Genomic DNA, 15,136 nt, shown 5'->3' with positions numbered 1-15,136 from the left:
ACTCATTATTTCCATTTTTTAGGTGCTAAGCAATAACAAGTATAGCCCTATAAAAAAATAAATTACCAAAGGCTCACCAAGTACTTGGCAGAAAAGGTTCTCTGAGAATACTTTGGCCAGTGAGTAGCAGTAGTAAAGCCCTGAAGATTACATACCATGGAGGGCAGCATTCTACTGCTTTGCCATTGCCACATTCCCCAAGGATATCAGATTTGGCTGGTTCATACCTCAGTCTCCACATATGCAAAATAGAGATCTGGGTGGATAGTAACAGTTAATTTTAGGGTATTTACATACTATACCAAACATGCCACCTAATTCATTTCAAGCAAGAAATAGCCCGATTATTACCACTTTCTCTTCTATAGCCCATTAATCAAATCATAAGGATAATTTAAATAAGCATCATGCAAACTATGCCTATAAGCCATTACAAAATTTTCAAAATAATCCTATTTAAAATTCAAATATCATGTTCTTAATGATGAAGTCATTATCAAATACTATTTTCAGGGAGGTATCATTCACTTATTCAAAATATATTTTATTAAACCAATGGTTAATTCTCAGTTCTTGTAATTTGCCACATTTGATCACTCCTTCCTTCATAACAGATGAAGAAAGTGAGGCTCAGCAAACATAAGTGACTTAGTGAAGATCACAGAAACTAGTACACATGAGAGAACAGATTAGAACTGATATATGTGACTCCAAAACCCATGCTTGAAGAAGCCTCATAAATAATCAAAAGTGGGGAGTCAAACCCATAGCAAAAAGCCTAATAAGCCCTTTTCCTGCTCCTTGGGGTATAGTGAGGGGGAGATCAACTTAAATGTACACATGCATTTAAATAAAACTAGAATGAAGCCTCTTGATTTTTCCCCCATTCTGTGTGTTTTTTTTCCATCTCTTCCTGCTGATTTCATCTTTAATTTCATAGTGCATGGTGAAGTAACTGACTGGGTGGCTAAGTCAGTTAAGCATCTGACTTTGGCTCAGGTCATGATCCTGGGGTCCTGGGATTGAGCCCTGCAATGCTCCCTGCTCAGTGGGGAGTCTGCACTTCCTTTCCCTCTGCCCCTCCCTCCACTCATGCTCTCTCTCTCAAATAAATAAATAAATAAAATCTTTAAAGAAAATGTTAATAAAATTCCCTTCCAATATATAAATGAACAATAACATTTTCAGTGGTATCTGAGTACCAACTGGATGATATTTATTCAGCAAATATATATATATTGTTTTAAGATTTTATTTATATATTTGAGATAGAGAGCAAAAGCAGTGAGAGTTGCAGAGAGACAGAGGGAGAAGCAGGCTCCCCGCTGAGCAAGGAGCAGGATGCAGGGCTCAATCCCAGGACCCTGAGATCAGGACCTGAGACAAAGGCAGACGCTTAACCGAATCAGCCATCCAGGCGCCCTTATTCAGCAAATATTTACTCAACGCCTACAATGGGCACATATTTATACCTTATCTATATAATCCTACCTAGAGATATTTTTTTTCTTTAAGATTTTATGACTTGAGAGAGAGAACGCATGTGCATGTGTGCACTGGAGCTGAGGGGAGGGGCAAAGGGAGAGGAGAGAGAGAACCCCAAGTAGACTCCATGCTGAGCATGGAGCTGGAAGTGGGGCTGGACCTCACGACCCCAACATCACAACCTGAGCCAAAATCAAGAGTCAGACACTCAACCACTAAGCCACCCAGGTGCCCCCTGATATGGAGATCTTGACACTTTAAGGGAACTAGAAATTTTATACTTCCCCAAATGCACAAACATACTTGTACATTAGTCCAGCAACTAATTAAGGAGACAGTATGAAAGAGCACGGTATTTGAATTTAGAATCTTACCTCAGACTTTTACAGGCTATACCCGTGTCTTTGGTATACTTGGACACATAACAGAAATACTTAACCTCTTTATTATTAACCAGTCTAAGGCTTGTAAGTAAAATGGGGATAACATTCATCTTATGGTGTCATGTAACTATCTAGAATAGCACTGTTCAAGAGAACCTCCTACGATGATGAAAATGTTCTATATCTGCAATGTCCAATATGGTAGCCATTCACCACATGTGCCTACTGAGCACTTGAAAAGTGGCTAATGTGACTGAGGAACCAAGTTTTTTTATAGAAATAAAAGTTTATTTTTCATTCAAACTCCAAGAGACTCTCACCTAGGAACCAAATTTTAAATTCTATTTAATTTTAATTATTTAAAATTTTAAACGCCATTTATGACTAGTGGCTACCACACTGGACTGCGGTGATCTAGAACAAAGCCTTGCACATAACAAATGATCAATGTAGCTTTACTCTCATCTTCCCTATCCATAGCAATACTTTTTTATATCCTCTATACCAGCAAGTAAGTTCAACTAAAATAGCACAATAAAGAATCTCCCATAAAAAAACTACCTTATAGGGGCGCATGGGTGGCTCAGTCAGTTGAGCGCCTGCCTTCAGCTCAGGTCATGATCCCGGGCTCCTTGCTCGGTGGGGAGCCTGCTTCTATCTCTACCCTACTTGTGCTCTCTCTCTCTCAAAGAGATAAATAAAATCTTTAAAAAAACAAAACAAGGGCGCCTGGGTGGCTCAGTTGGTTAAGCGACTGCCTTCGGCTCAGGTCACGATCCTGGAGTCCCTGGATCGAGTCCCGCATTGGGCTCCCTGCTCGGCAGGGAGTCTGCTTCTCCCTCTCCCACTCCCCCTGCTTGTGTTCCCTCTCTCGCTGTGTCTTTCTCTGTCAAATAAATAAATAAAATCTTTAAAAATAAAAAAAATAAAAAAACAAAACAAACTAACTTATAGCTATTAAGTTGCTTCTTCAATCAAGCAGCAATGGCAGCACAGAAACAAGTGATTTATTAGTCATATGTGCCACACACTGTGCTAACAGCTTTGCATGATTGCTTCATTTAATTTATAATAACTTTGTAAAGTAAGTGCCATTATCTTATAAGTAGAGAAATTAAGCTTAGAATCTGTCCAAAGACAAAGAGCCAGTAAGGTCAGTGAGCAAAGATTTAAACTCAAGCAGTCTAGGGGGCGCCTGGGCGTCACAGTTGGTTAAGCATCCAACTCTGACTCTGACTCTTGACTTCAGCTCAAGTCATGATCTCGGGGGGGTCATGAGATTGAGCCTCGCGCATCCACTCCATGCTCACCACGGAATGTGCTTGTCCCTCTCCCTCTCCCCCCGCCCAGCCATCCCCTTGCTCTTTCTCTCTCTCTCTCAAATAAATAAATAAAATTCTTTAAAAAACAAAACAAAACAAAACCTCAGGCAGTCTAATTCCAGAGACGGTGCTTAACCACAATGCTAAATGTGCTTGCATCTTAAAAGAACCAGTTTACAAAAAATTCATTATATACTCTGCAATAAATAAATGTCCTCCCAACCAAATACCACCCCCAAACACACACACACACACACACCAAATTAGGAATCAGACAATTTGAGCTATAGACACAAAGTTATACATGGTAACTGGCTGACCTGAAATAAGTCTCATGTGCCAAATGGTGTGACTGTATAAATGTACCAAATCTAGTGACTTCACACTTATTAGAAAGACTGAAAAAATATCATCACCTTTCTCCCCAGAATAAAATGACTAATATATAAACTCATATTTTAGGGCTAACAATCTAAGTTGATAGAAGTGTGGGGGAGCAGAGGTTGGGCTCAGAACCATAGGCAGACGTAGTCAATATTTACTAAAGCCCTATGTCACTGTCTACAAGGGATATTTATTAAAGACATCAAACATTTCTGCTAGGAGATTAACCAGATCCACTGCATTTACATGAGCACACTGCCACTCTTATCTCAATTCTAAAAGCAGCTTAATTCATTTAATGTCTGCTGTATTTATGACAAAGTCTTTATTGTGCCCAAAGCTGGAATTTTTTTTTTTTAAGATTTTATTTATTTATTTGACAGAGAGAGACATAGCGAGAGAGGGAACACAAGCAGGGGGAGTGGGAGAGGGAGAAGCAGGCTTCCTTTGGAGCAGGGAGCCCGACGCGGGGCTCAATCCCAGGACCCTGGGATCATGAAGGCAGATGCTCAACAACTGAGCCACCCAGGCACCCCCCAAAGCTGGAATTCTTATTCCAGTTCTGCCTGACAAGTCAAAGGAATATTTTACACAGCAAGCCACAGCATACTCTTTACCAAATACCACAGGAATTTCTGAGTGGCAGGAAAGGCCATATCTGAACCATTTTCCTCTCTCACAGAGCCGTGAACAAGAAAAGGCCACTGACCTTTTACCCAGATCAGAACAAGGTAGGTAAATCTTTCTCCTCCTTCCCACCAAAATATCTCTAGCTTCTCTTCAAACCTCATGATCCTTACATCGCACAAGGTCCTGGGCTAAAGGTAGCACTGAAAAAAAGAGGTTCTATTTATTGAGACATTCTGAAGTAGCTTTAAAAAAAAATACAACACCTGTACTTGTTTAGATTTCTATCATAATTCAGCTTAAGCAACTGCAGACGAAACTAAAACCATAATAAAAATATGAATAGCACTGATGTTCTAGAAACACTACTGAGAAACCAAGGAGCTGATGTAAAAGGCAGAACAGTCAATTATTATGGCACCATTAGTGTAGCTTTGTCTGAGCTGCTCTGTGACCTGGAGTTAGTCCCTTTGCCACTTTATGCCATTCATTCTGTATCAGTGATAGAGAACTAACTACTATATATCTCAGTGGAAGAGTGAGATTAAATTATTAATAAGCAAAATGCTTTGGGCAAAAGTCGTATGAATGTTAAATATTATGATTTACAAGCATTCATTCTCCTAGCACTCCTGTGGGGTGAGGAAGTTATCTCGATTTCATAGATGACTAAACAGGCACAGGGGGTAAGGTCACATGATAAGCCTCCATTTACTTAGTCCCTGTGGGAAGGGAATAATACACAACTTTAGCAATCATATGAACTTTCTTGGCACATCCTACACAATCTTTAATCCATTCAATCCTTAACTTAATGTTGCCATCTTTTAACATGCTGTCAATGGAACAAAAACAGCTCTAAGATAGCAACAAGGCCTAAGTAAGCGAAGATGAATAAATCTCTGTGCTTTAGCAAGAATAATCATAAAAAGACACATAATCTTAAGATGAAATTTGCAGGCACCTGGGTGGCTCAGTTGGTTAAGCATCTGCCTATGGTTCAGGTCATGATCCAGGGGTCGTGGGATCAAGTCCTACATCGAGCTCCCTGATCAGAGGGGAGTCTGGTTCTCCCTCTACCCACCTGCGTGTGATCTCTCTCTCACACTCTCTCTCTCAAATAAATAAATAAAATCTTAAAGAAAAAAAAGATGAAATTTTCAAAGTTTCGCCTCCACTACCACGTAAGAACCTTCAGCCATAGGAATTAAGGAACATGGTTTGCGATGAAAACACTTTGAAAAATTTTTAAAGGCTTTCATAGGCCTTCCTATTGGTGTGCCCCATCCAAATTCTCTGGGAGTGTATAGTTGCCCTTCAGGCTTTAATCAGCAACTCTGCAGAAAAAGAAAACAAGTCCAAAGAGACGGAAGAATGAACAAGTACCAAGGAGAAGGGCTTAGGAAGTCCAAAAAATGGCAAAAATGCTACCCATGGATAGTAAGAATATAGAAGCAGCACAGAAGATATTTCTACTCTCACATAAGGCTGCCTGCTATATTGCTTACCCGACTCCGAAGACAATCAGCCAGGTTTCGGCGTGTGAAATTAGCTGCTGCTGTGGGAGACAATTCATAACCTGGAACAAGAGATAAACAGTCATACTTAAAGTGAAGCAAAAGGAGTAACAGCACCCAAAATCATTCCACTACTCCTGTTTTTACATCCTTCCACTCTCTGTACGCCCAGAGTACATAAAGTACACAGAATGAGGAGTACAGTCGTATTCCTTGTCCCTTTCCCCATGCAACAGTTGTGAAATAGCGGGTCAGCACCGACAGTAATTCCTGGCCACAACACAGAACCAAGCCTTGCTTAAGCTGTTCATTCATCAGCAACCTGTGGGTTCCTCTATAGAAAGAAGGGGTACAAATACATAGGTATTGGGGAAAAAAGAAAGAGGTCTCGAGATACTGATTTTTAAAGCTTATTTAAAAAGAATATTGGGAAAAGAGAGGCTAGAAGTTAGGATGGCCTCAGGGTCATACTCTACAAGGTTTTCTTTTAAAAAATAAATAACTTTATTAAATATGATTTTCAAAAGTACAAACAACAGAAAAAAAATGTTTCCATCACTATCTACATTTTAAAAACAGAGTATCTCAAGAAAGGTTGTAATGCCAACAAAACTACAGCCCAGAGGAATGCCATCAGGTGTGTGTTTAATAATGCACTCACTCTGGAAACCCCCTCCCCCACCCCCAGTAAAATGGGACTAGAGTCAAAAGCCACGAATGACCTGCAACTGAGCAGACCCATGCAGAAAATGCAACTTTGGAAAGAGAGAGAGCAGGTGGTTAAGTTATTATCAAACACCAGTGTTACAGCAGGTAAGATTTAGATTAAAATGCTAACAAGTATTTATTGAACAGCAGCTATGTTTCAGAGTCTGTGCCAGGTGCTTTCACAATTTATTGAACTTCATCCTCACAACCAATCTATTAAATTATAATGCAAGCAACTGTGAACAAGCAGGAATACTTTTCAATTCTTCACCTAATCCCCTAAACACCACTAAGGATTTGACAGTTATCTTAAAGGCAGAAAGGTCTAATGCCTATTTACATATAGATTTTTCCCCCTTTCCCTTATTTTAGCTCAGTTCTTGACCTTTAATATGCATAAGAATTACTGTGTAGGGTTACATACACAAAACTACACCTGACACGTAATTTAAAAGATTTTAAAGGCCATTTTAATCATACATGATTTCTGTTCTGTGCACGGACTTTAAACCCTAACACCCACACAACAAGCAACCCTCTCAACTCTTGTTTACTCTCCCTCCCTCTCCCAGGACAGGACAGTGAAGTATTGCTGTAGTTACTGTACTTGAGAAACATTATTAGCATCCCTCACCTGCCATGTAGGCACGAAGTAGAGAACCACTAAAAAATAATTCTTGAAATATTCTCAACTTGCTTAAACCTGAGTGCCACATGCTTTAGGTTCTTTTTTCATCTTTGAATTCTCTGTGGTACTAGCCAGAGTGCTTAAGATAGAGGAGGCCCTCAAAAGTATTCATGGAACTGGGGCGCCTGGATGGCTCAGTCATTAAGCGTCTGCCTTCAGCTCAGGTCATGATCCCAGGGAGCCCCGAATTGGGCTCCTTGCTCAGCAGGGAGCCTGCTTCTCCCTCTCCCACTCCCCCTGCTTGTGTTCCCTCTCTCACTGTATCTCTCTCTATCAAACAAATAAATAAAAATCTTTAAAAAAAAAAAAGTATTCATGGAACTGAATGCATGATGCTAAATTTGCTGCCTAAAATCTATATAAATGGGTCATATCTAGCCATTTTATACAATTATATTCAATTTAAGTTCTTTCACAGTTCCACGTTATATCAGTGCTGTGTATAAGTGTATTGAACTGTGGAAGTAAATAACTGAAGTAAGGTCCTTTCTGCTAGGGTGTCACTATAAACTTTCCTGGGTCATAAAGCTAGTGGCTAGTATTATCTGATAGTGAGGCTTCCTCTAATGAGGAAATCCTAGTGAGGAATCCTCTAATGAGGATTAGAGTGCATTAGCCCCAGAGGGAACTCACAAAAATCCTAATTATCTTCCTAGACAAGAATCTACCAGTAAGGCAAGGCAGAACTCTTCTATGACAGTAAATCTCCCACAGTTACACAGAGCATTAAGCTTATAAACATTTTACATATTATTCATTAATATTATTATTATCCCATTTTAGAAGTGAGGAAAATAGGGCGCCTGGGTGGCTCAGTTGGTTAAGCAACTGCCTTCGGCTCAGGTCATGATCCCGGAGTCCTGGGATTGAGTCCCGCATCGGGCTCCCGGCTCAGCGGGGAGCCTGCTTCTCCCTCTGACCCTCTCCCCTCTCATGCTGTTTCTCTGTCTCTCTCTCTTTCTCTCAAATAAATAAATAAATAAAATCTTAAAAAAAAAAAAAAAAACTGAGGAAAATAAAGACCAAAGAGCCTAAGTGACTTGTCACATTAAAAAAATAGTAAAACCAAGTTTAACTGAGGTCTTTTAACCCTGAGGTTCAGATATATTTTAGCTCAAATAACATCCTCTGAAATACCTAACACTTAAAAAGTCTGATACTACCATGTTCATCTCCAAGGTAGCCCTCAAGTATCAGTGTTACAATGGTTCTCTTTTCAGCTCTGGGATTTCTGCAGAAGATCTTTAGGATCAGGAGGGTCTAGATAAAGTTTTAAAAGTAGGAAGATTCAAATAAAAATATGACCACACTGGTCTGCTCATGTGTAGAATTGCCAGTAGATTCTTTTTTAGTTCAAATTTAAAGACAAATCAACCACAGTTACATTCCAAGTATTACCCACCATTTCTCATCTTATAAAGTTGCACATTTTTCTGAATATATTCTGCAAACTGTACAGTGTCTCCAGCCTCTCCAACACATAGGAGTAAGATTTTTTCACTCATCTTAAACATCTTGTCATGATCTGCTCAAAGAAAAAAAGTGTTAAAAATTACATCAGAAATTTACTATTATATAGATAGCCACAAACAGGTTTATCAATCACTATATTGAATACTTTTACTAATCACTGTTTTTAGAAGACTTTAATGGGCAACTATATTAATTATTCTCTTTCACTCTCCGTGTTAAACCCATTGGTGTATTTTATTAAGGTCAATCTCAGTTGGAGAATATAGTTGAGCGCTGACAATTGAAAATAGTTAAATACATTTGAAGGCACTAGAAATGCAAAAACTGAATCTTCAAAGAAACTGAAGGAATCAAGCCAATGGCCATTATCTTTAGGTTCATGATTTCAAAGCCCTGAAATATCTCTACAAATACAAATGTTAGTTATTTTATTTATACACACACAAAAGCATGTATGAAGGACCAATGCTACAATGAAAATTAAGGAGTCATCTCGAGAAAGAACAAAAAAAAATCAATTGAGACTATAAATCACCTCAAAAAGTAAATCAACACCATCTCCAAAGCAAAGAGAAAATTAAAATGACTGCCAGAGCAAAAATTCTAACGAATATTTTAACACTATTTAAAAATACCTCAAAAATCCCAATAGTCTAATCTTATCTAGTTGAACCAGACTCATTCAGATTACATAGATAAATAAATATTCAGATAGCAATTAGTGCCTAAGGAAGAAAACTCCATATTCAGTCTGTAGCTTCAGAAAAAGCCTAAATCTCCCTATCTCACTCTCACTTTCACTTTTCATTTTTCAAATACTGCTGAATAATCTTCCCTGGGAGACATGTTTCCTGTCTGAAAGCTTCTGAAATGCCAAAATCCCTTAATAGGATTTAAAGAACAAAATACTACAGTTAAATATTCTACAAATGTTTGAGAGTTGTAGAACCACAATGCAGCTTCTTAGACTTGGAAAAAAAAACACACAAATTGTACCTGCAGATATTATCAAACTGCCTTGAAACTCCTGAACAAACACACTTTTATTTGTTATAGGCTACAGATTTAAACACTGCTAGTTTGCAAACTTGGTCATAAAAGAAAAAATTCAGGGCGTCTGCGTGGCTCAGTCAGTTAAGCGGCTGCCTCGGGCTCAGGTCATGATCCCAGGGTCCTGGGACTGAGTCCTGCATCAGGTTCCCTGCTCAGCAGGGAGTCTGCTTCTCCCTCTGCCCCCTGCCCCGCCGCTATTTGCTCTGTCAGAAAATCTTTTTTTTTTTTTTTAAGATTTTATTTATTTGACAGAGAGAGAGCACGAGCGGGGTGGGGGAAGGGCAGAGGGAGAGGGAGAATCAGACCCCCCCCCTGCAGAGCAGGGAGCCTGACACGGGGCTCGATCCCAGGACTCTGGGATCATGACCTGAGCCGAAGGCAGACGCTTAACCGACTGAGTCACCCAGATGCCCCCAAAATAAATAAAATCTTAAAAAAAAGGAAAAAGGAAAAAATTCACTTATGCATATGTTATTATCTATGCACAGAAAAAAAGACCAGAAGAGTATTAGATGCTACTGGGCAATTTTTCTTTCTTTCTTTTTGCTTATTAGCATTTCCTAAAATGCCTATACTAAACTTGTATCATTTTTATAAGAACACATTACTTAATAAGTTTGCATTATTTCCATAATGAGGAAAAAAAGCTGGGATTTTTGGTTTTTAAAATATTTTATTTATCTATTTGGGGGGGAAGCACACAGGGAGAGTGAGAGGGAGAAGCAGACTCCCTGCTGAGTGGAGGGCCCAACTCGGGGCTCGATCCCAGGACCCTGAGATCACAACCTGAGCTGAAGGCAGATGCTTAACCGACTGAGCCACCCAGGTGCCCCCCCAGAAAGCTGTTTTTATTTTGGAAAGAAAAAAGCTTGTTTACAAAGAATTAATGTCACATTTAGAAGAAATGCTAAAATTCTAGGCAGTAAACTGTTCAATTTTGAAATGAACTTAATACAGGGCCAAGTGTTTTTTAAACATTTATTGTGTGTCCAATGAGTAGTAAAGGGAGATGTTATAGATGCTAACGGCTCTCTGACGGAACAGCCTGCATAACACTAGGGAATTTCTTTCTTTTCTTTTCTTTTCTTTTTTTTAAGATTTTATTTATTTGACAGAGAGAGAGACAGCGAGAGAGGGAACACAAGCAGGGGAGTGGGAGAGGGAGAAGCAGGCTTCCCGCTGAGCCGGGAGCCCAATTCGGGGCTCGATCCCAGGACCCTGGGATTATGACCTGAGCCGAAGGCAGAGGCTTAAGGACTGAGCCACCCAGGCGCCCCAGCACTAGGGAATTTCTTATCCTTGACAAAGAACTTAGAAGATCCACATAGATGAAGCAAACGGACAACAAAATGAACATCAGTACAATACTATGAAAGGCCAACCGTACTAGAACCCAAAAGACCTTGGTTATTTTTATTTTTTTAAAGTAGGCTCTGCAACCAAGGTGAGGCTTGAACTCACAACCCCGAGATCAAGAGTTGCATGCTCCACTGACTGAAGCCAGCCAGGTGCCCCAAAAGACCTTTGTTATAATCTGGGCTCAGCACTCTGAACTTGGGCCCTAATTTTCAAGTGTGTAAAATGGTTATACTATCACTTACCCCTATCTAACTCATACATAGGAAAAACTATATATGAACAATATCATTATACTCAGTATTAGTCAATGTAGTTCAGATTACACATGCTATATGAATTCAGGAAAAAAAGCATTCTGTGTGGGTTTAAGTGCTCTGAGTAATTTTTTTTTAAAGACTTTATTTTTATTCAGTTGTGAGAGAGCAAGAGAGAAAGAGCACAAACTGGGGGAGGGGCAGAGGGAGGAAGAAGCAGACTCCCTGCTGAGCAAGAAGCCTGACATGGGACTCGATCCCAGGACCCTAGGATCATGACCTGAGCTGAAGGCAGACGCTTAACTGACTGAGCCACCCAGGCGCCCTGCTCTGAGTAATTTATAAGCAATTCTATACAGACCAGGAGACAAGAGACATGAAATGCTGCATACAATCAAACCAAAGACTTGGGGCACTTTCATAAGCAAACTTCTCTATATCAAAATATCTTACAAAGTGACAAACCAAAAAAACTGATTGGAATTATCATTCTTACTTTATACTTGGAGAAATAAATCCCAAAAGGTTACTCATTTTCAACATTCTTGCTTATCCTACTAAGTTCCTTCATGAAATGAAAGGTAGAAAAAAGTCCTCATAGAATTCCAAAGCTCCTATCATAAAACATTTTATACCAGAAAAGACTATACGGAAAATTAAAGTTGAGTGCAATTATTTCCAACCATTTTTCAAGAACTAACTCAAATTCATCTTCTTTCCATACCACAGTGATCTTTCTTTTCTCTGAATACCCTTAGGCTTTACTCCTGACATCATTAATTTAAAAACTAATACTGACAGTGATACTTTTTTTATCATACAAAATCATCTTGTAGTACTTATTTCCTTGTTTTCTCAATGTCTTACACCCCTGTGTGGATTATACAGAGTACCTGTAAAGGTATTGACTTGGTTATTGTTCTACCCAGACTTCATGCTAAAATCACCTGTATATCAAAGGTCTTAGTATTCAAAATAATGGACAGATTTACCCTCAAAACAAACTGACTCCTTTGGAAAGCATGATTTACAAATAAAACTTCTAGGGGCACCTGGGTGGCTCAGTCAGTTAAGTGGCTGCCTTCGGCTCAGGTCATGATCCCAGGGTCCTGGGATTAAGCCCCACACTGGGCTCCCCGCTCAGCGGGGAGCCTGCTTCTCCCTCTCCCTCTGCTCCCCCCTACTCCTGCTCTCTCGCTTGCTCTATCTCAAATAAATAAATAAAATCTTTAAAAAAAAAAAGAAAGAAAGAACAGAACTCAAGCAAAGTCCCTCAGAGTTCTTTCCAACTCCCTAAGTGATGTCAGCCTGACAATCAGATGCCTATCGCTTATAAAAGCAGTGATGGACACATATTTCAGAAAATTATTAAATTTTTAAAAAATTAATAATTTTTCTTTCCTTGAACCAAAGATGAACTATAACCTGCCTTCAAAGCTTTCCCTAATCTCTACAACCAGAAAGAATCTCTTCTTCCTCTGAATTACCCAAAAATAATCTCTTCTTCCTCTGCATTACCTGAGAAGCTTTTTTTATATGTGGCATAATTTTCTAACTTGTACTATAATTATTTGTACCCACATCTGAGTCTACATTAAACTGTAACTTCTCTTAAGATACAAGCCACATCGGGGCACCTGGGTGGCTCAGTTGGTTAAGCGGCTGCCTTCGGCTCAGGTCATGATCCTGGGGTCCTGGGATCGAGCCCCACATCTGGCTCCCTGCTCAGCAGAGAGCCTGCCTCTCCCTCTCCCTCTGCCTGCCACTCTGCCTACTTGTGCTCTCTCTTTCTCTGTCAAATAAATAAATAAAATCTTTAAAAAAAAAAAAAAAGATACAAGCCACATCTTCTTCTTGCATCCCTTCAGAACCTAGCACTGTAATGGGCAACACAGGTGCTCAAAACCTATCTGTCCAATAAACATGAAGCCATCTGAGCCAAAGCATAATACTTTTTCAACAGTAGCATGTCTATGATCAATCATGAAAACACAGTCTTAGATTCCACAGATCAACAAGCAAAATCTTTTGATAGTGCCTATCTTAAAAGGTTAAATGATATAATGTAAATCGCTTAAAACAGCACCTGTTACATAAGTCCTTAGTATTATTACTACTGCCTATTTGTCACTGTACTAAGCATTTGCACCAAACTTTTTCACTCCATCCTCCCAATAAGCTTGTGAGGTTGGTATTAGTAACCTGACTTAACAGATGAGCAAATCTGGCCACTGTGAAATAACTTGTGCAAAGTCACAAAGCAAGTAAGTCCTAAGGCTCCAATTAGCAAACTCCACTAACTACTTAAATACAAGGAAAACTTGGCAACCAGTGTCCGGGAAAACTGGAAAAGGAGGATCAGAGCTGAGAAAGGGGAAGGTACAGGCAGCGGAAGGGAAAGGCCCAGTTTCTAGTCCCACAGTCTCCGTGTCCCCAGGACCCCATCCTACACCGCCAGCAAACTTACCTCATTAGTAGCGACAACAACAGGAAAACTTAATCAAAGATTCGGGGATCTAGGGAGCTTGGTGCCGGGCAGGCGCTTAAACACTTAAAAACTGAATTTCCACAGGCAACTCGCGCCTAGGAAGCATTTAGCGAAGGCCAGAGTAGAGCCCTGACCTCGGAGCCCTAGGAGGAGCGCATGCCAAGGCCCTAAGCTAGTCTGCCCGTCTCCTCGTTCCGAAAAATAAGCAAGTGCAGAGCAGGACACGCGGGATTCCACCGCCCGGACCTCCCCGGTTCCCACCCAACCCCCCGGCCCCATCCCGAACTCCGTCCGACTGCCCTTACACCCAGGCCCGGCGGGGCCTCCCCTGCTTCCTCTCACCGTCCTTCATCTGGACAATACTGCTAGCGGCCACCTGGTCGGAGGCGACAAGGACATAATCGGGGCCCTGGATGCCGATGAGGTACTCCATAGTGGCGGGAGGCCGAGAGGACAAAGTGTGGGACTCGCCGGCTTCACGACCTCACCGGTGAGACAGCACCGCCGAGCGAAGATTTCGCGCGACACGGGCCGCGCGACCGCCCGGGCCACCGGCGCTTTCGGATGACGCACAGTTGTCGCGAGAGGTTGGAAAGTGGGCGAGGCTTTGGGCGTCTTGAGCCTTACGCCCGCCTTTTGGCCTGTCGGGTCTCTTGCAAGTCTGGTCTACAAGCTACGTTCCTTAGGTGACGCCCAGTTTCTTTACTTATTTATTTTTTTTTTAAAGATTTTATTTATTTATTTGACAGAGACAGAGATAGCGAGAGCAGGAACACAAGCAGCGGGAGTGGGAGAGGGAGAAGCAGGCTTCCCGCCGAGGAGGGAGCCCGATGTGGGACTCGATCCCAGGACCCTGGGATCATGACCTGAGCCGAAGGCAGACGCTTAACGACTGAGCCACCCAGGCGCCCAGTTTCTTTACTTATAAATTGAGTTTAAAACTCGCGTGGGGGTAAAATCACACACTACATATTTAGTGCCGAGCACGTGTTGGTGCCAAGAAGGCGTGCACGTTCTAAATGGCGGTTTCCCTTTGCTCGGTAAAGTATCTCCAGAAACTCCCTTGAAAGCCAGATTACAGAAAAAGAGACTTGACGGTAGCCCTATTTACATGTTTCACAAAAATAAAATACGGTTGAGTTAAAGATCTAAGCATGAAGACTATAAAAGATCTTTATAGATGTCCCAATTTCAAATTATATTCAATTGTTACTTCTGGTAAGAGCGACTTGAAGGGAGGACTCTCACTTTTTATTTTATACACATATGTATTGTTTGAATGTTTTGCAGTGCTCATGTATTACCCATTTCTTTTAAACAGGAACAAGCTTGGCCATCTCTATATCTTGCAGCCATTCTCGAAAAATCCGAAATATTCCATGATTTGTTTCTGAC

General features: G+C 40.6%; 1 protein-coding gene across 2 annotated transcripts in view; it reads right to left on the bottom strand.

Annotated features, from left to right (window-relative positions):
- PSMB2 (proteasome 20S subunit beta 2) overlaps window positions 1-14,315 on the bottom strand; it is a 33,401-nt gene extending 19,086 nt beyond the window's left edge. Inside the window, exons 1-3 of one of the 2 annotated variants that reach the window (XM_045898104.1) lie at window positions 14,084-14,315; window positions 8,517-8,639; window positions 5,710-5,780 (exon numbers count right to left, since the gene is read on the bottom strand). In XM_045898104.1, coding sequence (XP_045754060.1) covers window positions 5,710-5,780; window positions 8,517-8,639; window positions 14,084-14,174 — 285 coding nt within the window. In that variant the 5' untranslated portion in view covers window positions 14,175-14,315. The remainder of the gene's footprint in view (window positions 1-5,709; window positions 5,781-8,516; window positions 8,640-14,083) is intronic. The other variant, XM_064589480.1, reaches the window with a different exon arrangement.
- Window positions 14,316-15,136: the final 821 nt, after the last annotated feature.

This window comes from Mirounga angustirostris, unplaced genomic scaffold, assembly GCF_029215605.1.
Source record: "Mirounga angustirostris isolate CCGP_5_RB_7025 unplaced genomic scaffold, mMirAng1.0.hap1 SCAF_4, whole genome shotgun sequence".
Taxonomy (NCBI): Eukaryota; Metazoa; Chordata; class Mammalia; order Carnivora; family Phocidae; genus Mirounga; species Mirounga angustirostris.
This window is presented reverse-complemented; position numbering and strand designations above follow the sequence as displayed.